Raw genomic sequence first — 23,839 nt, forward strand, 5'->3', positions numbered from 1 at the left:
GTTCCTGGATTAGTGTTTTTGTTGTGTAGTCTGTGGTTGCTGGTGAGTATTTGCTTCAGGTTGGGGGGCTGTCTGTAAGCGAGGACTGGTCTGTCTCCCAAGATCTGTGAGAGTGAGGGATCATCTTTCAGGATAGGTTGTAGATCTTTGATGATGCACTGGAGAGGTTTTAGTTGGGGGCTGAAGGTGACGGCTAGTGGCATTCTGTTATTTTCTTTGTTGGGCCTGTCCTGTAGTAGGTGACTTCTGGGTACTCTTCTGGCTCTGTCAATACTGTTTTTTCTCCTTCTGATAATAGCTCATCTTAATTCATTAGCCTCTTAGAGTTGGTATGGCAACTTCCACCTTTTCATGTTCTCTGTATGTATATATATATATCTTCTTACTATATGTTCCATTCTATGCATCCGATAAAGTGGGCTGTAGCCCATGAAAGCTTATGCTCAAATAAATTTGTTAGTCTCTAAGGTGCCACAAGTACTCCTGTTCTTTTTACAGTCTCAGTGTAGGTTTCTCCTTAGCAGACTTCTTTATGTTCTAGCTTAGTCCCCACCCCCAAACTTCCAAGGGCTCTTCCCCTTATTGACCTCATCTTGCCAAGCTTTCACACATACACCCACCAACCATTCGGAACAGTCCTGGAGCAGGAAGGCAGTGACGCATTGTGGGAGGCTGTGACGTATGTGGCCCCCAAGTACTCCCCAACTTCCCAACAGGACAGGAGGTATTTAAATTCAACAGCTCCTTCCTCTGAGGAGCACAGAGGATGCTGTGATAATTCTCTGCCCTCATCATCCAACAGATATTTAGTACAGAAGATGTTGCATGGTAGAAGAAGAGCACACATGGCCACAACTGCTACACAAGCATATGCCTGTGTGCACACTCACATACACATCTTGTATGTATACACACAGTCAACATACATTCATGCAACCCTGTATGTATATACACAATCTACATATGGGCACCCCTGTATCTAGACATATAGCCTTCATACATACACTCCTTTGTGTGGGTACACACACACATGCATCCCTGTGTGCAAAGACAAGCTGTATATACACATACATACAGATCCTTTCCAAACATTCACGTATACCCATGCTCACACAAATTCCAACATGTTTGTATATATACTTCTTTAAATGTATCCACACAACCTGCGTTGTGTAACAAAATCATTTTACGTAGTGTACACACAACCTTATATATGTATGTACATATGTACACACATACACACACACAAACGCCTATATGTTTACATACAATGTACTCTCCATGAATACACTTAAATATATGTACACACAAAACTCTCTTAGAAGGATACACACACAAAACACAACTCCCTCTATTTAAAAATATACATACACACAGAACTTCAAATATACAGTTTTCTTACAATCCAATATATGTGCACATGCCCCTGCATGAATGTACATATATGCATATAAAGGCTAACATTTTCAAATTTTAGTTCTTAAAGTTGGGCATCTAAATGTATAGGCACCTAAAGAAGAATACCCTGATTTTCAGGTGTGCTGAGCACTCACTGACTGACATCTTCTACTGGAAAAGGAAGGAGGGACTTGTGGTTAACATGCAGAATTGGGAGACAGACTATTCACATTGCTTCTAGCTATGCTAAAGACCTTGGGCAAGTCACCCTACTTGTACCTTTGTTCCCTGTCTGTACAGTGGGGATAATACCTCCCTCACAGTTGTGTTTGTAGGCTTAATTCACTAATGTCTTTCAGCTCCTCAGCTGGAAGGCTCTAGAGATATGCAGAGTATATTCACAGAGTCCCCTGTGTGTTATGAACACAGAAAAACACGGTTTGACTTGAGCACATCCATGCAGTCTACCCTTTGCTCAGCAGGGGGAAGAATTTATCACATTAATTGCTTCTAAAGAGCCTGAAGGATGGAAGCCAGGCACACAGAAGCACTGAGGGGCAATGGGCAAGATTCCTGAGCACAGCACCTCTGCCAGGGAGCACTAATTTTGTTAGTGACGTATTTTTAAAATAGATCTTTATTTTTTAAGGATTTGGTAAAAACATCAAAGTAAAACCAAGCTAAACAAATATCCATCATTGCTCTGTTCATCAAATATACAACATAATATCTAACCCATTGACATGCACAAACCTGCAGGCTGGATCAGGCTCATCTTTTGGGAGAGAAAAAAAATTAATTGCCCTCTAAATTAGCTCAATGTAGGTTCCAAGGACTATGTATTGCCTTGACTTATGTTTCATGAAATATCATTGGAGTCAATGGGCTTTCACAAGGTATAAATCAGGGAAGAGTTTGGCTCTAGGTACAGTGCAGATCCTGTGTATTTGTCACCAAAATTAGCTGTGGTTCTTTCCGGCATCACAGCTGCAGTTGCTGTTTTCCTCCTATGAGCCATGAGTGGTATTGATTTCCAATAACGAGCAACTGTATGATGTATATCCAGTAAAAGATGCTTAGCTAACTTTGGCCTCCCTTTTAATTACCTAGTGACATTCGTGTGACCTTGTAGATAGTCAGCAGGATCCATAAACCTGAATCACCCTTCTATTCCAGTTCAAGATCCCTTCTTGGAATAGAGGCAAACAGCTGTTACAATTGGTGTGGTCCTGTGCAGTTGTTTAGTAGCCTACTGTACTAAGATGAGGCTACCAAACTCAATACACCTGTGACTGAAGTCACCATTAAATCAAAAGTGTTGAAATATTCTAATCTCTACGCTACCTATCCCTTACTTAACATACTTTGCACATGTGTAGCCTCTTGCAACCACCCTGGGAAGGGATATACATGGATCACTTCATCCCACACTGATATGCACCCTCCACTCTGGGGTAGAATGTGGCAGCTATGCCACACTGCACAGCAACATGACACAACTGTCCAGAACAGGAAGTAAAGAAGAAACCTGTATTCACTTAAAAAACTGGAGGGGCAATTAAGGGAGGCAGAATATGATCACCCGAGTTGGAATTTGATCAGGAGACCTCACACTGGGATACCACCTTGACTCTTACAAAATGTGTCATTGGATCTTTAATGAGTGCATGTGATCAGGACCTTGGTTTTATGATGATATCTCTCGCCTCATACCAATCTGCAGTGTCACACTGGGGTATTGGTTTAGTGTTGACTCCAAGGGAAGAGCACCACCTCTCTAGTCACCAGCACCATTGTCTGCAGCACTTAGTGTCTCACCAGGTACAGACCCAAGCTGACCCTGGGATCAGAGGATAAGTAGTGCTTTCTGCAGTGTCATGTTTTTTTCCAGACAGTGCGACTGATTCGCATTTCCCCTATTCCTGAGTTTAGGGCAAGGATGGGCACTGAGGGGAAAGGTTGTTTAAACTAGAAGGCCATTTCCACTCTACAGTGTGTAACTGAGATTCAGGCCCTCTGCTTTTGTTTGAACAGTTAGAGATAAAACTGTCCTGAGCAGCAATTGCAGGTCATGGTTCTTATACCTTGGGAGGGATGGGAAATATCTGTGGAGGTTCAATTTTGTTAACAGACTTTCTGATTGTGTTTGAATCTGATCCAATTTAGTGTAACATAGAAGAGAAACACTCATATAATGTTATGGCCAGCATGAGTCAGCAATGGACACTTAAGAATAAAGAAGGTCCCAAACTCTTCAGGCAGTTGTACTTGCCTGCTAGACTAAGACCTTTCCTGTACAAGACCTGTGCCTAATGCTGCTCCCGCATTCAGTTGTACCTGCTTTTGCCTGACTGGAGCATAGTACAGTCCAAGCTCTATTCCTGGTTGGAAAACACACAACTGAATGGGCAGCAATAACATGCCAGGGCCTAACACAGAAGGGGGGAAGATGACCAGTCTCAGATGTTTGGAGGCCCAGCCCTGGTACCAGTGGTTGGGAGCTGTAACAGAAGGACCCCTGATACCAATGACAATGTAGCTCCAAGGATGTTAATAAATCCTAATCAACAGGCTCATTGAAAGTCATCCAACAAACACGACTGCATTGTTTCTTATTTCTACAGAGTTATATAGCCACCACGTGGAGGGTGAGTAAGAACGAGGCTGAAAGCTAGCAATCCAGATGCAAACTCATGGCAAAGTTGAGAAAGAATTCAGAACCAGAGCAGGTAGAAATCACACATATGAGTGGGATAAATTAAACAGGCAGGAGTCAGATGGGTTTCTCAAGATAAAAAACAGTGAAACCTTCCAAATACACAATAGGTCAAATCCGTCCCTTAGGTAGCTCCATTGACTTCAGTGGAGGTCCACTGGGGATGAGTTTGACCCTCATACATATATTCTCACCAGAGATTAAACCACCACACTAATATTGTTGTTATACCAGTCACAAACAGGGGTCTGATCTATTGTCCCAGAAGATGAAAGATGACATATTGTAAGGGACCTGAAGTTTGATAAGGAACAGGAATGCTTTGTCCTCTGGAAACTGTTACTTGCCCAGTAGAAACACTTTTATTCTATGCTGCCAAGGTAGGCTGCAATCTGACAAAGCAAATTTCCCTCCTCCCCTCTCAGATCTCGATTTCTGAGCTGGTTTTCGATCTGTCTCTTGGGGCTGTCAGCATTCTCTGCTACTGGAAGTAGCCCTAGCAGCTGCCTCTGAACTAATCAGAACTAGGACACAGCAACATTTGTCTTTGGAAAGAAGACCCTCTTTAATGTCTGTATGTAAGGTGTCAGTTCCACGTTTTCATCATTAGCAGGAAGAGGCGTCTTATAACAGATAGCTGCTATTACAGGTGAAAACCTACTTCACTAGTCTCCATCTCTCTCAAGAACAACATTCCTTCTGATCATAGAATCTAGAGATGGAAAAAATGACAGTATTCAGTCATCTAGTCCAAACCCCTACTCTGTGCCTATCCCAGCCTTCATACCAGGCTCCTTCCTGCTTCATGCCGTGGTCAGTCTCCATAGCAAGTTTCTCATTCCTGCATGATAAATTCCAACTCCAAGCCAGGCTCCATCCAAGCCAGGCTCCATTCCCATCCTTGGGATTCTTAGTGGGGATGCAAGGACCCAGGTGAGAGCTGAATCTCAGAAAAGCCCAGTAATGTTTCAAAAAGTTTTATGAAACAATTCCAGACTTTTCTAAAGAAAACCTAATGTGTGTGGGCAAACACATATGCACACATCTACCTGCACCCACACACACATAAATCCACCCACTGATGTGCACCCACCCACACTTGTGTACACACGTAACCGTCTGCTGACTCCTAGGGTTCTTTTCCTCCCAGGCACAGAAGCTTGAGAGGTAGAGGAGGGGTAAAGATAGATTTCACTGGCCTTTTTGCATTTCTGGCTCCCTCCCTCCAGATTTCTTAATGCCCCTTCTGCCAGCTTTGATGCCACATCTCATTGCGCATCACTAGAGGTGCTGAGGGTGGGAATGGGATTCTGACCACAGCCGGTAAAATGAATCGGCTGTGCAGGATGTGCATCAGTAGATGTGCTTAGGCCAGTGATACTCAGACCTCAGTGGTTCAGGAGCCAGCAAAATGACTGACCAAGTATTATTATTTTATTAACTACAATTGGTTATTAACATAGTAAAAGCATCCTGATTGGTTAATAACTTTGATTGGTTAATAATTAAATCATACAGTGTTTTAATATCATGTGCTGCAAAGAGCTGCAGGACACACATTAAAGAGCCACTTGTGGCTCACGAGCCTCAGTCTGAGTATCACTGGCTTAGGTTCTCTACTACCTAAATTGGAGGCTTGCTGGACAGGTGCTCTGTTTCTTTGACTTTAGAGGAGTTCTGTGTACAGAGGGAGGGGCTGAAGATTTAGGATTATGCTCATGTTGCACACTTGAGTGCAAAATGGGTCCAATCCCGGACACACCACACCCTTCCGGATCTGGAAGTGCTCCTGTTGGCCCTTCCCCTATGCTGGGATAATCAATTTTTTTTGTCAAGGTCCAAATTTCTTGGTCAAGGTATAGTCAAGGTCCAGACTCCAGAGAAAATAAAAGATTTCATGGTCCATTCAAAAGCATTGGGCGGTCCAGATTTGGCCCTTGGTCCACTTATTGACTACCCTTGCCCTATGCTCTGTCTGTCTTCTGTCCTGTCCCCCCTGCAGTTCCCTGCCTTTCTACTTTCTCCTGTAGCAGCTTGGGTATTTGATTAATCCTTCTGCCAGTGCCATCTCTGGGGATAGAAGTCTGGTTAAATTGCTCCGTTTCCTCCCCTCTCGGATGACACAGGCGGCAGATATTTATCAACTGCAGGGCGTTCCTGGCCCTATGCTGCCTGTCACAGCGAGATTCATGAGCAGCAGGGAGGTGATTCTCTTGTAGGTTTGCTCTGGAATTGTAGTAATTTGTCTCGGGAAGGAGCGAGACGTCTCACTTGCTATGTGGCAGCTTCTGCTCAAGGGAGACAGGCACTTTGTCAATAAACAAGGAGCCCAGGGATGGTTCCAGCTGACAAAGAACATTATTAACGGCCAACAGCTTGGCCCAGTATAGCACTTCATTAGCATCTCTGAGCAGTGCAGGCTCAAATCAGTAGCCACATACACAGGAGAGGAGGAGCTGGGAGCTCCCCCATGGCTAGTGCTTCCTCTAGCTCTCCTGCTGAGTGAGGCTGGGACTGGATCAAACTCCCGCTCCCAAACATGGTCCTGCGTTTTCCCCTGCATCTGTGGTTCTCAAACTGTGGTTCACAAAACAACAGAACAGAAAGAAGATCTGATTCACTGACACTACTGCAGGGAAGGGTGAATTACAGCTCTTTGTGCAACCTAATCCCGCTCTATTCCGAGGGAAGGTGGGCTGTGATGCCAGCATTGTGCTCCCTGGAGGGGTTCTGCAGGGATTGGGAGTGTGGAAGCAAGAGATGCTAAATTTCCCAACAGGGCTCCATAGGGACCCTGCCCATGGAGTCTGCTCAAGGGATGCCCTGATCTGTGCTTCCCCATCCTCCCTGCCCAAACCCCTCTTCAGGGTTAGATAACACCCATTTGCCCTGGGTGGTAGGCAGTTTCTGGCCAATTTCTGCCACCACAACCTCCTCCATAGTGAACTTTCCATCTTGGAGGCTGTATGTCTTTCAGATGCTGTTGGTATAACCACGTGCAGGATCTGTCCCAGAGAATGCGCTGGAGAAGGGACTCAAGGGGCACTGAGAGGCTGGCTATAGCGTGTGGAGATTTCACCTTTGTATAATACTAGCAGAATGAGGAGTAATTCCTGCTGGACTGGAACTGGAGACGCTGTCAGCTCCCATCACAGTCAGGGCTCCTAAACCAATCCTTGAAGCGACTCTTGGTAGAAGAGACCACAGCGTTGTGGAATATCTGTGAATTCTCTTCACACCCAGGGGTCCTACAGTATTTCCTACAGCCGGATAGTATGAAAGCAGAAAAATTACTTCTTTGCTGTTGCCTTGACAGTTCATCCTTCTCCATTCTTACAATCCTACAGGTGAGAACTCATGAAAGGGGAATAACCCTATGTCTCCAGCACAGCAGCACAAGGGCTAAGATCCTGGGGTGGATCCCTTAACAGCTGTTGTTGGAACCACACTTGTGAACAATGTCTTAAAGCAGTTCCGCTGTAGGTGAGAACTCCTAAATCCCCTAGCAGATTAATGAATGTTCTAAAGTACAGCAGAAGCTCCAGCATCACCTCCGTCTTTGCAGTTATAGATGGAAGCGGCTCTCCATTCCATGGTCTAGTTATTCTTGTGGATCCGCAGTCATGGTGGCTTCATAGCTAAGGATGCATCCACCATTAAATTCAAAGCCCTATTGCATGGGATGGTGGTGGATCCTTTCTGTAATTTAAACCTCCCTTCAGACTGAACATTCTCAGCCTTCTCAAAGTCTGAAGCCAGAAGTAAATTTGTTTGGGACTCAAATACTGATTGTTTCAGGGATGGGTATTGCATTGCCCTGTGATGGGGAAGGAGCAAGATTCTATTATCTCCATGTGCCTTAGAATGAGAGAAGGGCCCAATCCTTGCAGTTCACATTCAGATATATGTGGTGGAGGCCTTAGATTTCCAGGGTGTTTGGAGCTGAGTGTTTGGTTCAGTTCACTGCAAATATGGAGTGATCTATGAAATTTGGATCTGGAATTTGAACTCTTTCCCAGTACATCCCAGAACTTGGGTCAGTCCGGATCCAGGGGCAGAGTCGGCACTAGGTATAAGCAGACACAGCAATTGCTTAGGGCCCCAAGCAGCTCAAGAGGATCCCATATTAATTATTATTTGTGTGTGTGTGTGTGTGTGTGAAATATTCCTGCTTAGGGCTCCCAATAGGCTAGTACCGGCACTGTCAGGGGTTTGGTTGGGCCCATTTCTGCTCACATGTGTGCAGGGAAAAGCCAACCACTTGTTTTTTTAACTACAGAAGGCAGGGGAGACTCTGGCATTTGGCTGGCACTTCATCTCTCCTTCATTATGAAAATTTACTCTCTGGAGGTGAAGCGGGGTCTAGAGGCACTGGATTGCTGCCTTCAGCTACTTGCTTTGGCCATAGCAGGAAAAGAGCAGTAAAAGAGCCAGCTCCCAGGTCTTCTGTTGTTTGTAGACCAGGAGCAGGTCCCATCCAGATAAATAGTCCATTGCTGTGCTGGTCTGAGCTTTGGTCTCCGCTCAGAGCCTCTAAGTGGATTGCCTTCCAACTAGCCTGGCTCTTTGGTAATTGAAAAGCTCAGAGAAATTGGAAATGGGGGCAGGAGGGGGGGGCAGGGGAGATACAGAATGAGATATTCACTGGCTGTGTGGACCCAAAGTAGCCAGATTCCCTGGGCTTGTCATTGAAATCACTTCTTATGGTGACTCTCTGCTTTAATTTCCCCTGAATCAGCCCTCTCCCATGAGTGAAACAATTTTCACTGCAGATTGAGGGGGGTGGGAGGGATTTGAGCATTAATCTGATGTAGATTATACCTCCACCTCCCTCTTTCTGTCCTCCCTCTCTCTCTCTTCCTCTTTCTCTCTCTTTCTGTTTCTCTCCCCTCCCTCTCTTCCTACTTCATCTTTTCAAGAAAGTGAACGTAAAGTAAAAACACAGAAAGAGAGGGAGACTCTGAGAAAGAGAGAGAGAGGCAGAGAGAAAAACCTCCCTGAAGAGGGAAGCCCCAGCAGCCAATAACTTTTTGGATTTGACTGGTGCTGCCTTTCTTGCTTTGCTCCCAAGGAATACCTTTAATGGAATCAATTGCCTCGGTTCCTTTATAACCAAGTCCATCGGAAAGGCAGACTCAACATATTATGGGCAACTGTGTGAAGTCTCCACTGAGAAACCTCTCGAAAAAGGTATGTTCCCTGAATCCAAGTGCGTTATGCGTGTTTCAAACCCTGCTTCTTGGGACGGGTGACGTTGTGGGTAGACGGGAAGGGAAGGTGGGAGGAACATGCAGACTTGTCTGCAAATGGTTCAGCTCCCTCCCGAAGTCCTTTTCCTAAGAGCTGTTAATGCAAATGCACTGTTCAGAACCTGCGATGATGAACACCACAGCTGGTCTGTGAATAGGTGTGTACGTATGTGAGTAGGCATGTTTCCATCATGTGTGTAAGTGTGTGTATGTGCATATACATGTATTTGTCCACTTGCATGTGGTGCACGTGTATGTGCGCAAGCATATGGGCACGTTTGTGCAGATATTATTTGGTTGTATATGCACGTGTGCGCATGTGCACACATTTGTGTGGGTATGCATGTGTGCAAGTTAAGACGTATCTGTCTGTCAGTGTGTGTGCATGTGAAGGTGTGGATATTTGTGTTGTTTCTCTATGTGTGTGCATGTGAAAGTGTGGGAGCACACAAATTTGTTAGCATGTGTCCCTCTCTATGTGTATGCAAATAAGCACATGAATGTGTGTGTTGCGTGTGTGTGCATTTCCATGTGTATATCTGAATGTGTGTGCATACTCATGCGTATGTGTGCAACATCTGTGAGTGAGGATGTGTGGTTAAGTGTGTGCATGAGTGTGTGTCCACACATATAAGTGTGTGTGCATTTGTGTCTGCATGTGTGCATTTATTCTTGGGTGTCCTCACATATGTGTGGATCTGAGTATTTGTGTATTTGCATATTTGTATGTATCCATGTTTGTGCCGGTATTTATGTATATGCGGGTGCCTGCTTTCTGTGGTATGTGTCTGCATGTGTTTGGTCATGTTTGCTCAGGTATGTGTGTTCATGCTTTCCCTCGTGTAAGCATGCCCCATGTGTGTACACATTCATGCCCACCTGTACTGCCATGTGTGTCTGTTTGCATTTTACCTGTGGGCTGCTGTGTGCTTAGGTCTCAGAATGGTTCAGGGATTAATTAGATTTAGGAGCTGTGCTGCCACTATGGGCCGAATTGGCAATGGGAATGGTTCTCCCTGGGCACTGTGCGTATCAGGATGAGGAAGGCGTTGAGATAGAATGCGCCCATTAGGCCAGCTGGAGGAAGGAATTCACTTGGGGACGCTGAACCAAATAATAATTCACCACAAAATGCTCTGCTTGTTCCTTACAAAGGGGAAGGTTGTAATAGGCAATGGCAGTGCACCACACTGAGGGAGCTCATGGCATGGAGGCCTCAGTGGCAGTGAAATGGCATTGCTGTGGGGAAGCCATGATGAGGGGACCTCGCCAGCAATGAAGTGGCACTGCCATGAGGAAGCTCACAGTGCAGAGGTCTCGCCAGCAGTGAAATGGTGCTGCTGTGAGGACGCTCATTGCAGCCTGGAGTCACTGAGTACCTTGCCAGCCATGGAACGGCCCTGCCACGAGGACGCTCATGGTGTGGAGGCCTTGCTAGCAGTGAATTTTTTCTGGCCTTGGGTTTGTCACTTTTGTGGAGCAGCTCATGGTTGCGAGCTCAGCTACCACAAACAAGGCACAAGTGTAAGTTAAATCTGGAGTGTTTCTTGGTAATGACAAAGCATTGCTGTGTGGGAGGGAGGGAGCCCACCCACCCCAGCAGACCCAGCTGATTTATGGGGTATGTAATGAGGCAATTAATTCCAAAGCAGCTAGACAGTGCTGAGCTCTCCCTTTTGGTCAGTGTGACCCTGGGGAAGAAGCAGGAGAGGCACTTGGGGTTCAGCCAGCTGGAGGTGCCTAAACTTTGCACATCTGAAAGGGCTATTCTGGCAATTTGCAGTCTGCCTCCAATGCACATAAAATGGAACAGAATGTACCTGCTCTCATCTCTCATGTGCAGATGTGGTTTGCAGAGAATACAGGTCCCAGCATGCAGTGGGCCCTGACTGCTTAGATCAAAATGGAGCATTGCATTCTGGGTCTTGTAGCTTGTTTAGGCCCTGCCTTTATTTGTATTTAATTCTTCATTCCTAAGAGCCATTTAAAGTGATGCATTCTGCACATAGTTCCAGAGAGTAGGAATGAAGGGGTTAAGGTGAGGAAGCCCACAGGCCGCATTATAGAACTCTGCAAGCTTTGCTTTGGCCCATATATTAAGGCCTCAGGGCCCAGTGCTGTGAGGTGCTGAGTCCCCTACGCCGCTGTTGACCTCATTGCAGCCTGGAGTTACTGAGCACCTTTCAGGATCAGACCATTACATGACATAACCTCAGACTGCCGCTCTGTGTAACATTCCTCCTCTCTTCCTCAGGTTTTGACATTGGCAGGCTGAGGGGAAACTCAGTGAGCAAGGAGAGATGGGACATAGGTTGAACTAGACTTTGTCAGGGAGATTTCTCCCACTGTCCCCAGCTCCACTGAGTTTTCATGTCCTGTTCTGAGACTGAGGAACCACCTTGGCTAGAATGATGCCAAGCAGGGCCCTCTTCTTGCTGGTCTCCTCCATTTGTTCCTTCCGAACGCAGCCTGTCAAGTGGAAACAGAGACTTTAACGTAACTAGGAGAACAGGGTTAGGAACCTGGAGGCCTCTTGCTTTTGATAAGCCTCCCTCAGGGAGAGGAAGGATGGATTTTGCATGACAGAGATGCTGCCTTCTGCACTTCTTTGAGCATTGTGGGGGGGCATCATTTCAAATTGAGGCCACGGGGCAAGCAGAGCTTCGGTGACAGATAATCGTCTGTCACCCAAACCCTCTCCCTAGCAGCTTCTCTCACTGCAGTGCTCCCAGCACTCTTTATTATGGAGGCAGCACAAGAAGCTGTGTATGATGAGAGAGGATCTCTACACAGACAAACTGAGACTTCCCTGAGTAGCTTAGACAGAGGAGGAAGCCCTGGAAATGGTGGATGTGAAGTGCCCTGACAGAGCAGGGAGCGGGCTCACTTTGAACTCTGGCAGACAAGACAGAAAGTTCAGAATAATCTGGAGGGACGGGATGGCTCAGGGGATATGGTTTGGGACTGGTGTATGGACCTTTTCACCTCCGCCTCCCTAGTTCACATCTGTCTCTAGTTAATCGTCATTGAAATTCATTCCCGTTCAGTCTCTTGTTGGTAGCCCCCTATTTAGTGCACAGTGTCCGCACAGCAGTAAACACCACTGTCACAACGCTAATTGACCGTCTCATCAGAGGCACCTAGGTGTAAATGGGATAAATTTGAGTACTTCGGAATGGCCTTTGGGGTCAGGACTGAGGCACATTGGCAGGGGAATGTGGGGGAAGCCGGCTCTGCTTCTGCCTCGACAGTGGCTGAATAGAAAGCTTCATTCTTCAAGTCACTCTGTTTGGCACCTTTTGCCAGCTCTACAGCCACCTCTCTGTTGGAGTCCGGCCAAGTGCTTTTATTACTCCAGGAGTGGCTGTGGGGTTTTATTGGGGAGGGGAGGGAAGAAGGGCTTGAACCTTCCTCACTGTTACCTTGCTTCCATCAGTACTCAGATCTGCATGTTGCTGCTTCTGCCACTAACAGGTGGCTGGCCTCATTTTGCCTTGTATCCATCTGGCAGAGGAGCTGTCTCCTCTGCTTTGGCTTGATGTGTTTATGGGACATATGCGGGAAGGGAGACTTTCAGGCACCAGATTGGGGCGGGGAGGGGCAGCGCAAATGGACAGCAGCAGCAACTGGTGCTTTGTAGGGCAGTTTTCCATGAGCCCTGTAAATGACCCTGGGTCACTAGGGGGAGAGGGGAGACTCACATGGTGTCACACTAGGCCAGAGAAGTCCAATTCCCTTTCCCTGCACTACCTGTGGTTCTATGGATCAGCCTGTTCTGTGTCTCTGGCAATTCTCTCCTCAGACTTGTGATTTCTGTCCACATAGGAAAATAGTGGGCTAATCTCATCCTTCATCGAACTCCACTGACTTCATAATAAGCTTGAGAGACTAGGTGGCTCAGGTAGGGATTAGGACTAGGCTTTGGAACCTTTCACCTTTCATTTGGCTTCAGTGGAATTACTCCTGCGACAGATTTGGCCTGACGTGTATATTTTCAATCTCTCATATTATATATTGAAAAAGAGTCTGGGAAATAGAGCTGGTGATTTACAAAATATGCTGTACCAAAGTGACAAATGTTCACGTCATTATCACACAAATGTCAAGACCATTAGCTGCGCCCGTGATGTGCCAGGTGTGGATTGATGTTAGTCTGTTATATTTGTAAAGATAAATTCCCCATCCGCCATGTATAATCAGGTAAAGGGTTTCCTTCCCATCTGTGATTGCAATTAGAACCCTGTTATGCTATTTCCTTTCTTTTGTGAGTTTCTTTTTGTGTTATATTGGTCTTGGTGCTTTTGGTGGATAGTCACATGACATTATACATGAGCAGATTGTCTTAAGACTGTGTTTTAAAATGTAAACTACAAAGCATGTGTGCGATGCAGTATCATATGGCAGACGCAGCAAATAGCTACAATAAATGTGAGCAAGTGTGAGTGGGGAGCAAGTGTGGCCTGTTTCTCAGCCCTGAAAGAAGAAGTTCATGATTTAAGGGATGAGTCAATATAAAAAGACAATGGCTGTGGACAAAGCCTCCCAGATGGAAGGGAGGGAATGCCATCAGTACAAGCAGGAGCTCATTCCTGAAGCAGAAATATGATTGTTAATGTTTATTGTATAAAACCAAAGGTCCTGTGGGTAGTGCTGGCTTTTTATAGCTGCATGGGAATACCAGGATGAGACGTTTCCGACAGAGCCAGAGAAAAGCATTTCTATAGAAGGAAAGCAGTGACTCCTCAGTGGAGCCTGGAGCTCCAACCTCAGATTCTATTCTGCAGTCCCAGCTGGCTGGGATGTGTGGACTCCTTGAGAATGGTCTGTGAAAATGCAGCGCAGACAAGGCTGCAGGGACTTGGATTGTAAGTGACCTGAACAGACTACATTCTCATAATCTCCGTCAGTTATTGTAACTCATTAGAATTGTGATTGTCTGGAACTCAGCTCGCTGACACTGTAAACGGCCGTCTGACGGTTTTAGTAAGACTATGGTACAGGTGTTAATACAGAGCTGTAAGCTGTTGAACTGTGTTGCCTGAAAGTGACTTGAAGCCAAACTTAGACTCTCTGTGCAGGTTCTGTGCCTGCTGTTCAGTGGAGGTCCCTGATGGAAGCTTCTCTCTCAGTAATCTCCTTCTGTACACACACAGACTGCAGGCCACACGTGAAATCATTTACTCTGGGGCTGGAGATGGGAGGGGTGGGAGATGTTCATTTTCTATCCTGGCCCTTTCATCTGTAGCTGGAGGGATGTGTGCAGCTTTGAGAAAGTTTGATGTCATTTCAAAGTGAAATCTTCCTGGTTGACTGGACTTTTATCAGCCAGTGACAGTGAACTCCTGTACCTACTGCTTCTATACAAGTCTGTACTAGACTGGTGGGAGGGACCCAGCATGGAAAGATGAAGGAAATTTAGGGCTAATTACTCTGTCAGGCAGCCCAGTAAAACATCAGATCAAAGACTGAGAGACATGGGGAGGTAACTTCCTCTGTTGTATTGTTTACTTGCTGCTGATTGGCTGGGAAGATTCGTCATGAGGAGAAGACCTGCTATAAGGCTGTTCAGACCAGTGAAGAGGGGCCGTCAGCCTGCGAGTACCAAGGTCCACTCATGATGCTGGCCCAGAACTGCGCCGTCATGCACAACCTGCTGGGGCCAGCATGCATCTTCCTGAGGAAGGGCTTCGCAGAAAACAGGCAGCCTGTACGTAAGTTACACCCTGCCGGGCGAGAAACATACAAAACACAATGCCCATATTGCCGCAAACGTGTAGCCACACATATGCCTACGTACATGGGGCTCTGAGATCCCTCAACCACAGTAAACATACAGCCTCAGACCTGCAAATGCAGACTTACAGACTCACATACATGCTCAGGCATGTGAACTGGAAGATGTGCGGAGATACCCTGGCACCTAGGTAGTAGGCATTGTAGAAATACGTACAGATCAATAGATCAGTGCGCACTGAAGCACTCACACAGTCATATGGATGCAGATATACCTGAGGCTTCCAATGTTCAAATATGACACTCCAATGAGACATCCACATCCCATATATGGAGGCTCAGATTAGTACATAGGGCCTAAATGGCCATTATATGTGCTTCACTGGATCTGACTGTCCCATAACGTGCCCACATTTGAAAATTGGGCCCATCAATACACGGAGATGAGCATATTCAAATACGCCCTGAGATGCATACCTGTCTATATTCACTCTGACACACAAGCTCAGATTCATATACACATTCATGCACACTCTCATGTCTGCACAGGAGAACATATACATGCAAACCCCAAAATAGCTACCTGTTCACACACCTTCAAATAAGCAATGCACAAACAAGTACCAGTACCTACACCCCCTCTACTATACAGCACACACCCATATCGATATTTCTACCCATCCAAGCATATATATGCATACATATACATCCATTCCTGCAACCTTAAAATATGCACAAATATACACACAGACATGTCAAATGTACATAGAGACATGCTTACATACTGTACGTTCACAGTAATATAAAGCACATACCCCTGTACACAGACATTTAATATCTATACTAACGTACTTAAACACATATACACAGACACCATATTATTAACACACATACAGGCATATATGTGATTAGGTGTACACACTTGCATATACTCATCCAGTACATTACATGCTCTTCCAGTCAAACAAAGCTCATCCTCAATGTCTGAGGTTCGTGGCAGTTAAAATCCAGTTGTCAGGAATCCCTCCATAATAAATCTCTGCTCTATATATTCACATGCAAAGACACACTTGTCCTTAGCTGGAATAGAATCAAGGACCTTTAGTTCCAAAACCTAGTCCCCTTCCACTTGAGCTGAAGGCAAGTTATTGCTCACTGTAAATTTTTATTCTCTGCAGCCTCCAACCACTAGCAGACAATCGCATATTCCATTAGCCAGTACATTAAAACACATGCAGAAATATTCTCAAGGAAGTACACACACATATATATACTGGCACACAAACATCTACCAAATCATATGTGCTTATATAAAGAACTGGATCCAGATTCCATTTAGAATGTCAATAGCTTGCGGGTGACTATATCCACCATGTTCAGAGCCTGGAAATTCATAATATCCTAGGAGGCTCCAGAGAGAGGAGCACAGACATCTCTGACAACAGCCCTGGTGCAGAGTGAATGTATTTTAAAACAGCTGTTCTCCTCGTTGACTCTTTAGACCAGCAGGATTTAGTGTGCATAGGACAGAAATAAATGAATGCCAGAAAGTTTCTTATGATGGAGTGGTTGATGATCACCTCTAGTGTATTCCTAGGACCTGAGCTCTTTGAACAGGTGTATCCCTTTTTCCATACGTTCTCCTCAGAAAGCTTTACACTGCTTCAGCTGATTTCTTCTTAAGCAGATGTTTTCCTATTTAATCATTTTTAAGGGAGCTTCCTTGGACTTTAAAACAGAAAATCTCCTCATAACACCAATTACAGCTTGGGCTAGATTTTCCAAGGGACCTGGAGTGGCCTCTTCTTTTGCACATACAGTCATTCGCCCCCTCTAATGATAGAATCTGCACACACAAAGAAGTGCTCACATCTCTGCACATGCAAATGCCTCTATGTGCCAAAATAGAGGCCAGGCTGAAAAAGTCTTGAGACTTCCTCATGGACATTCTGGTATGTTAATGACGCTGGCTGTAATGGGGTTTCAGACATCTACTGTGCTACAGCCTGGCCTAGTGGTTAAAGCACAGGCCTAGACGGCAGGAGATCTGCGTTCTCAGCCAGGTGCTGCCACAGATGCAGTGAGTAACCTTGCATGAGTCAATTCACTGTTCTGTAAAATGGAGTTGATGATGATACCTCTGTATCTTGAACATTCCTGATCAGACTGGTGGTGCTCAAGAAGGACTCCTGGGGTCATTAAAGTTCATAAAGAGTTTGGAGACTCTTGGCCGGAGATGTATGCATACAGTGCTTAATGTGTAATGAAAGAGGTGCCAGGGCTCAAGCAATTTTTTTACTTTCATAACTGACGTGGCAAGCCCGGAGATACGGGGCTACGAACTGCCAAGCCCAGAGGGGCTAGGGCTCAGCCCTGGCACAGATTAAGCACTATGTTACTGATCATGTGTCTCTGTAATTCATTATGATATCACTGAGAGGAAGGCAATGAAGCCTCCTGTGCCTGCTTTAAAGAATGTGAACTCTTTTACAAATCAGTTTCTATGAAAGCAGAAGTAATGGGATGACATGTTTGAAATTACCAGATCTGTGAAGGATGAAACTGCAGAGCTAGAGCGCTCTGAAAGTTCCATGCAGCACAGTGATGCCTCTGGGAAGGTTATGAATGACAAGCTGATCACTTCTCTGGCACAGCCCCTGTTTGCACAGACATAAACCAGTGTGTGTCCTACTTTGCTGTATTCTCTGGGTAGCTGCCGCTAGAGTTACCACAGAAGCCTGTGGTTAATTAGCAAGAGCTCATCCTTATGAAACAGATCAAGGGCACAGTCTCCAGGGACCTGTGGTGAGGCTGCAGACCCCTGGGAGATGAGGGGAGAAGCCAGGACTCAGACAAGAAAGGAAATTTCATCTCTGTTTCCAAATTCTCAGATAGTCTGGATTTGCCTGGGAGCCATGAGTGGAGTTAGAAGGGGTTTTTAGTAACCAGAAAGCAGTGCATTTCCACGCTCATCTTTTCTTCCTCTTGATGCAGTCTCTGGAGTTTTCCTATACTCTTTTACATCCCTCCCCTCTCTGAAAAACGACACCCAAATTGGATGTTTGAAGTTGCAGTGTTTCCTGATCATGGTGAATCCTTGTCCTGTTTTGTTTGTAGATGACCTTGCTGCTGTATATTTTGTTTCTCTGCCTGGGCTTGAAATGTTTGTATCTGGGGTGAACTCACTGCTTCTACAGTTCCAGTCCCTCCTTAGAGGAGTGGCTCTAGGAAATAGGGTTGCGAGAGCTCATGATTGCTCTCCATCACTATAGGCTTGCTGCTTGTGAAGCAGCTCACAGCTATTTCCAGACCCAGATGTTCCCAGCAGGAGTTGCTGTAGGGAATATGGTAAGAGCTTCAGAGGAGCTCCGAACTACAGCAGTGCCAGACTCTGCCACACAGAGTCGCTGTAGGGGAATGATACAGGCACACTGTGGAGGCTCTCAGTGCCAGCTCATCCATCTGGAGTGGAGTGCTGGAGTCCATTTGAGAAGCCTGTGTTGCCCTGGACCTGAGGTGTGGAACAATACTTCTATCTGGCCACCTGGGTAGCAGGCGAAATGGAGATGGGCTTCCACAGAGAAGTGTGCAGGCAGCTGCTGGCACCCTCCTGATAGGAAAGGGAGTGATGTCAAAGCCTTGCCAGGTAGATGGGATTAAACATGTCATCACCTTGTTTCTTCTGTCACTTTCTTGCTTGTGCGTGATGCTCCCAGACCTGCCTGTATTCATGAGTGCTATTCTGAGACCACTTTTCTATCAAATGGTTGGGTTTAACAGAAGATGTTCTTTCATTGCAGGACAGAGAACTGCGACCAGAAGAAATTGAAGGTAAAACTTTGACCCTTCCTCCATGTCTCACTTTCTCTCTGCTCAGTGAAAACATACTGCTGGCCAGACTGATCACAGGGGGGAGAAATCGGGGGTAAAACTAGGTAGATGAGCTCATAGCTGTTCCCATTCTAGCCACTCCCTGCAGAAGACATCATAGGGAATGGTGCAGGAGTGCTGACTTTGGGGCAGCTCATATACACTCCACCTCCTGACAGAAGGGCTGTAGAGTGTAGTGTTGGAGTGATGATTTTGGGGGAGATCACATTTGCTCCATCTCCTGCAGGAGGGCTGTAGAACATAGTCCTAGGAGTGCTGACCATCTGGCCATTCCAAGACTCTGCAGTCTGAGCAGGGACTGCCGTGGGGAATGGTGCAGCAGTGCTAGTGGTGATGGAGCTCAGAGCTCCTCCAGTTCCAGCTTGTCTCCAGGGAATCTGCAGGGGGAATGTGCACCTTCCTGAAGAACATCTCTGAGATCCTAGCATGCCAGAGTGCTGCTGACTCCTTGTCGGGGGTGTTCTGGGAACTGTGTCTAACACCATCACTGACAGCATTGTCCTTATTGGATTCACTCTGACAGAGTTAAGAGAAGCCTTCAAGGAGTTTGATAAGGACAAGGATGGGTTTATCAACTGCAGGGACCTGGGGAACTGCATGCGGACCATGGGCTACATGCCTACCGAGATGGAGCTCATAGAGCTATCCCAGCAGATCAACATGAACTGTGAGTGTGACCCCTCGCTTGCATGTTCCCCCCTCACTGCCATTCTCTGCCTCCATGCATTGGGCTTTAGCTGTCAGTCTCTTGCTCTCATCTGTTCCTCTTCCTTTGTTGTCCTGGCTGCCTGCCTGTCCGTCACCCTCTCTCTGCTAGTCCATCTGTCTGTTTGCCTAGTTCTTTGGGCATCAGTCAGTTTGCTTGTCTCCAACCTACCAACCTATCTGGGTTTGTAGATAGTGAGGTATAAGAGCAATATGTTGAGACAGACACACCAACATAGGACTTCCCTTGGTGTGTGCACAGTCAACGGTTGCCCTTTTAAGGATGTTTAAGGCACTGTTGTGCAGCTGCTGCATGTTGTTGTATTGAACCTGGTCTCTAGGTGGTCTGTGCTGAGGAGGGAGACTGGGTGCTAAGAGGAGGGAGACCCTTTGGTGTGAGGGTGGTGCTATGTCAGAGCAGAATGCTGGGGTGTTCAGCTTGAGGTGTGAGTGTATTGAGGAGATAGCTCTGGTGTGCGGGTAGTGATGGGCTGAGGGGCTACCCTCTGTCCATCTGCTGTCACACGAAAGGTGGAATAATGGGGAAGTGTATTCACAAACATGTCTGTGATTGGATATGGCTGTATTTGTGCCCTTTCCTTCTATCGTCAGTTCTTTGTCCTTACACCTGTCTGCAGCAGTGCTGTATGGTGCCCACGGGAGTATTCACCAGGCATTATTTGTGGTACTCCCTGGGCTAGAAAGTATTAATCATCCAGAGAGGGAGCAGAAACAGTACCATGTGAGAATAACACATAACAAATAGTAGATAACCAGGGCACTGGTTGCCATGTGATCCACAGGCTGGATAATTAGGTCAGGCGGTCCGGTGATCCACAGGCTGGATAATTAGATCAGGCGGTCCGGTGATCCACAGGCTGGATAATTAGATCAGGCGGTCTGGTGAACCACAGGCTGGATAATTAGGTCAGGCGGTCTGGTGATCCACAGGCTGGCTAATTAGGTCAGGCTGGTGATCTGACAAACAGGTAGGAATTTGAGGAACTATTCACCAATTGCAGCTACTTCATAAACAGGAAAATGCATTAATTTGTTGAATACACTGTTTGTTACAAATAGCTTGTCCAGCTGTGGTGTTGAATTTCTGGGGCAGATTTTCTCCCCGGCTCCAGTGCAGTATAGGACCCATATAGGAGATACAGCTGGTTGAGGCAGAATTCCCTCTGTTCAGACATGTCCACAGGGCTGCCATGTCCTTGCCCGCTCACAAGCCCTGAGGTATGGTGTATGCTGGGAGCAGATCCATAGCACACAGCGCTGTGGGGATTCTGAACTGCCTGCCCCTCATAGGCAGCCGGGGATGGGCTGCTGTAATTTAGAGGAGCTGGGACCCTTTCATCCCTGCCCAGAATCCAGAGGGTGCAGAGGTGGTGTAAAGTCATGTTTGCTTCTCCTCCCCCTGAACTGCACTCTCTGTGCTGTGCCTCCCATGGGTGGCTGATCTCCAGTGGAAGCCATGTGTGGATGTGTTACCCTGGGTGCTCGGCTGGGCTAAGGAAAAAGGGCGTATTAATTTCTTACACACAAATTTCCCCTTGGTCCCAAGTGGGCGGCCATGTGGATTTTGAAGATTTTGTGGAGCTGATGGGACCAAAGCTTTTGGCAGAAACTGCAGATATGATTGGTGTAAAGGAGCTACGTGATGCCTTCAGAGAGGTGAGCTCCCCCCTGTGCTGCGGGACCCCCTCAGAGCGGTGAGCGCCCCCCTGTTCTGCATCACCCCCTCAGAGAGCTGAACACTCCCTGTGCTGTGTGACCCCCTCAGAGAGATAAGTGCCCTCTTTCATGTAGTAAAAGTGGAGAGAAGTGGAGAGCAAAGGCAGGAAAGAGAAAAGACCAGTGGGGGAATGAGGAGGAGGAGCGAGCATATATAGTAAAGAGGGCCCTAAGAAGGAAAGAAGAGAAACCAAGTATGGAAAGGAGAGGAGCACAAGGAGAGCAAAGTCCCAAAAGGGAACAAAAGGGGAAGATGGGCCAAACACAGTAATAATGTTTGGGGTCTGTGAGGAGAGGAAAAGGACCTGCTGGAACAGACTGGCCCCAGAGCAGGAGGAGAGAAGATGCCTAGGGAAGGAAAGAAGGAGCCAGGAGGGACTCAGGGGACCTCATGGACAAATATGTGCACTCCAAAGGGGAAAACGTGGGACCCAAGTCTGGAGACTGTGGGTTCCCAGGGTCCACTCCAGCTGACTGTGCTTTCTGCTGTTGTTTGTTGCCTCCCTGCAGTTTGACACCAATGGCGATGGAGAGATCAGCACCAGCGAGCTGCGGGAGGCCATGAAGAAGCTGCTGGGGCAGCAGGTGGGCCATCGGGATATTGAAGAGATCATCCGAGATGTGGACCTGAATGGAGATGGGCACGTGGATTTTGAAGGTGAGAGAGAATGTGCTACTGTCCATCTTCACTGGGGTCAGGCAGGATTTCGGATCAGAGACTGGCTCATTGCCCTGCTCCAGGAATGGAGGAAGGAAAATGATCTCTATGTTCTAAGAGGCCCAGGTATCTGTGGAATGGGGTGAGAGGCAGCTGGGTCAGAATCTCCTAGGATTTTCCCTAGTTAGGATAAGGCTATTAGGGGAGAGATGGATGGTGTAGGAAATTCCTGGTTAGTAGTGTCTGGCTGTACAACTCTTCTCAATGCATCTCAGTGTTAAGCATGTCTCCCTGAATCACATACTAGGACAGACTGTCCCTGTGTCAGAGGAGAAACCTCTCTGTGGCCATGGGCAGCCCAATGGTGGATTTCTGTTTCCTCCCTGATGCCCCCTGGGTACAAATGCAGGTGGCTAGCCTGAGCTGCTACCCATGCTGCTGTGGCCACACTGCTATTTTAGTGTGCTAGCCTGAGCAGAGCTAGTGCATTTACATTTATTCAAGCTGGGAATCACATCTTCCAGCTGCTGTGTAGACATACTGTGTCAGTGTTCACCAAAGAGTTTAGTGTGGAAAGGAGACATTACCTTGTTTTAGGGCAGGTGTCCCAAATGATAAACTGCCCTGGCTAGTGGGATCCTGTAACTCGTTGCGTAAACACTCCAGGGTCAGTAAAGAAACCAAACCAGTGAGCAGTGGGGATGGGGCTTTCCTGTTGGCTGCATGGTGTCTCAGGATGATGAGAGGTGGGATGGGAATGTGTTGGTGCAGTTGGTGTGTTCTCCTCTAGCCTCTCTGTTTGTCAATGGCTGCAGAGTTTGTTAGGATGATGTCCCGTTGAAGGTTACGCTCATCTGAAGAGGAACCAGCACATCAGAGAGGGCAGAAGAGACCTGAGGGGAGCATCTAGCCCCGACGTTCCCATGCAAAGGTTTATAGGCTGGATGCATTTGAGACAGTGCGAGATGACCCGCCTCTCCTGCCCCAAAGTGGTCCCCACACCCCTCCGCCCTTTCACACTGTGAAAGACTCATAACGTCCCATAACTGGAACTGTTCCTCCGAGAAGGCGACAGCAGGAAACTGCAGCGCCAGGACAAGCCACGATCTTTTCATGAGATGTTTGCAACCTTAGACTCCTCCCCTCCTGCTTTTATTCTCCCACCAACTGCTGCAAAGCAAGAGAAGGAGAGACCCTCTTGGACTGGGGGATGAAAGCAAAGCCATCTGGGATTGGTGGCTGCAGCAGGTTGTGCTCTGCACCTGTTCGATTCCCTTGGTGAACTGTGTCCGTGTTTGCTGTGTGTCTGTCTGGAGTTATTTATGCCTCCCTGGTACATTCTCGTGTCTCCTGTGGCTACGTTTACCAAGAGCATCTAGAAATACATGTTTGGGGGGAAAAAAAGGTGATAAATGTGCAAACTGAAGCTGTGCGCAGCCCTGGCCTTTCTGTGTGAGGTGAAGGGCGGGCCGGAGGGAGGAGCATCTGCCAACCGATCCACTCCAACCAGACTGCTCTGGGACCCATGTCGCGGCTGGGGGGACGAGCTGGAGCCAGGGGAGGTAGAGGCTGCTTGTTGCAGGATTGGTGACTAGGTGCTGTTCAGTGTGAGTGATACCTCCAGCCATTCTAGCCCCAGGCAGCGTAATACAAACACAAGGTATACATACTGCCAGGTACCAAAGACTTAATGGGCTAAGTTCCTCCTTGCTGGAAATCCCTTTGTCAGTGGACTTACACCAGGGGTTACTT

General features: G+C 46.9%; 1 protein-coding gene across 7 annotated transcripts in view; it reads left to right on the forward strand.

Annotated features, from left to right (window-relative positions):
- The window catches only part of CABP1 (calcium binding protein 1), a 57,742-nt gene extending 34,262 nt beyond the window's left edge, over positions 1 to 23,480 (forward strand). Inside the window, exons 2-8 of one of the 7 annotated variants that reach the window (XM_043529436.1) lie at positions 9,186 to 9,304; positions 14,894 to 15,070; positions 18,897 to 18,927; positions 19,511 to 19,654; positions 21,260 to 21,369; positions 21,940 to 22,087; positions 22,878 to 23,480. In XM_043529436.1, coding sequence (XP_043385371.1) covers positions 9,260 to 9,304; positions 14,894 to 15,070; positions 18,897 to 18,927; positions 19,511 to 19,654; positions 21,260 to 21,369; positions 21,940 to 22,087; positions 22,878 to 22,912 — 690 coding nt within the window. In that variant the 5' untranslated portion in view covers positions 9,186 to 9,259 and the 3' untranslated portion in view covers positions 22,913 to 23,480. The remainder of the gene's footprint in view (positions 1 to 9,185; positions 9,305 to 14,893; positions 15,071 to 18,896; positions 18,928 to 19,510; positions 19,655 to 21,259; positions 21,370 to 21,939; positions 22,088 to 22,877) is intronic. The other 6 variants (XM_037879161.2, XM_043529437.1, XM_027824018.3 and 3 more) reach the window with 6 other exon arrangements.
- The last annotated feature ends 359 nt before the right edge of the window (positions 23,481 to 23,839 follow it).

The sequence above is a fragment of the Chelonia mydas genome, chromosome 15, assembly GCF_015237465.2.
Source record: "Chelonia mydas isolate rCheMyd1 chromosome 15, rCheMyd1.pri.v2, whole genome shotgun sequence".
Classification (NCBI taxonomy): domain Eukaryota; kingdom Metazoa; phylum Chordata; order Testudines; family Cheloniidae; genus Chelonia; species Chelonia mydas.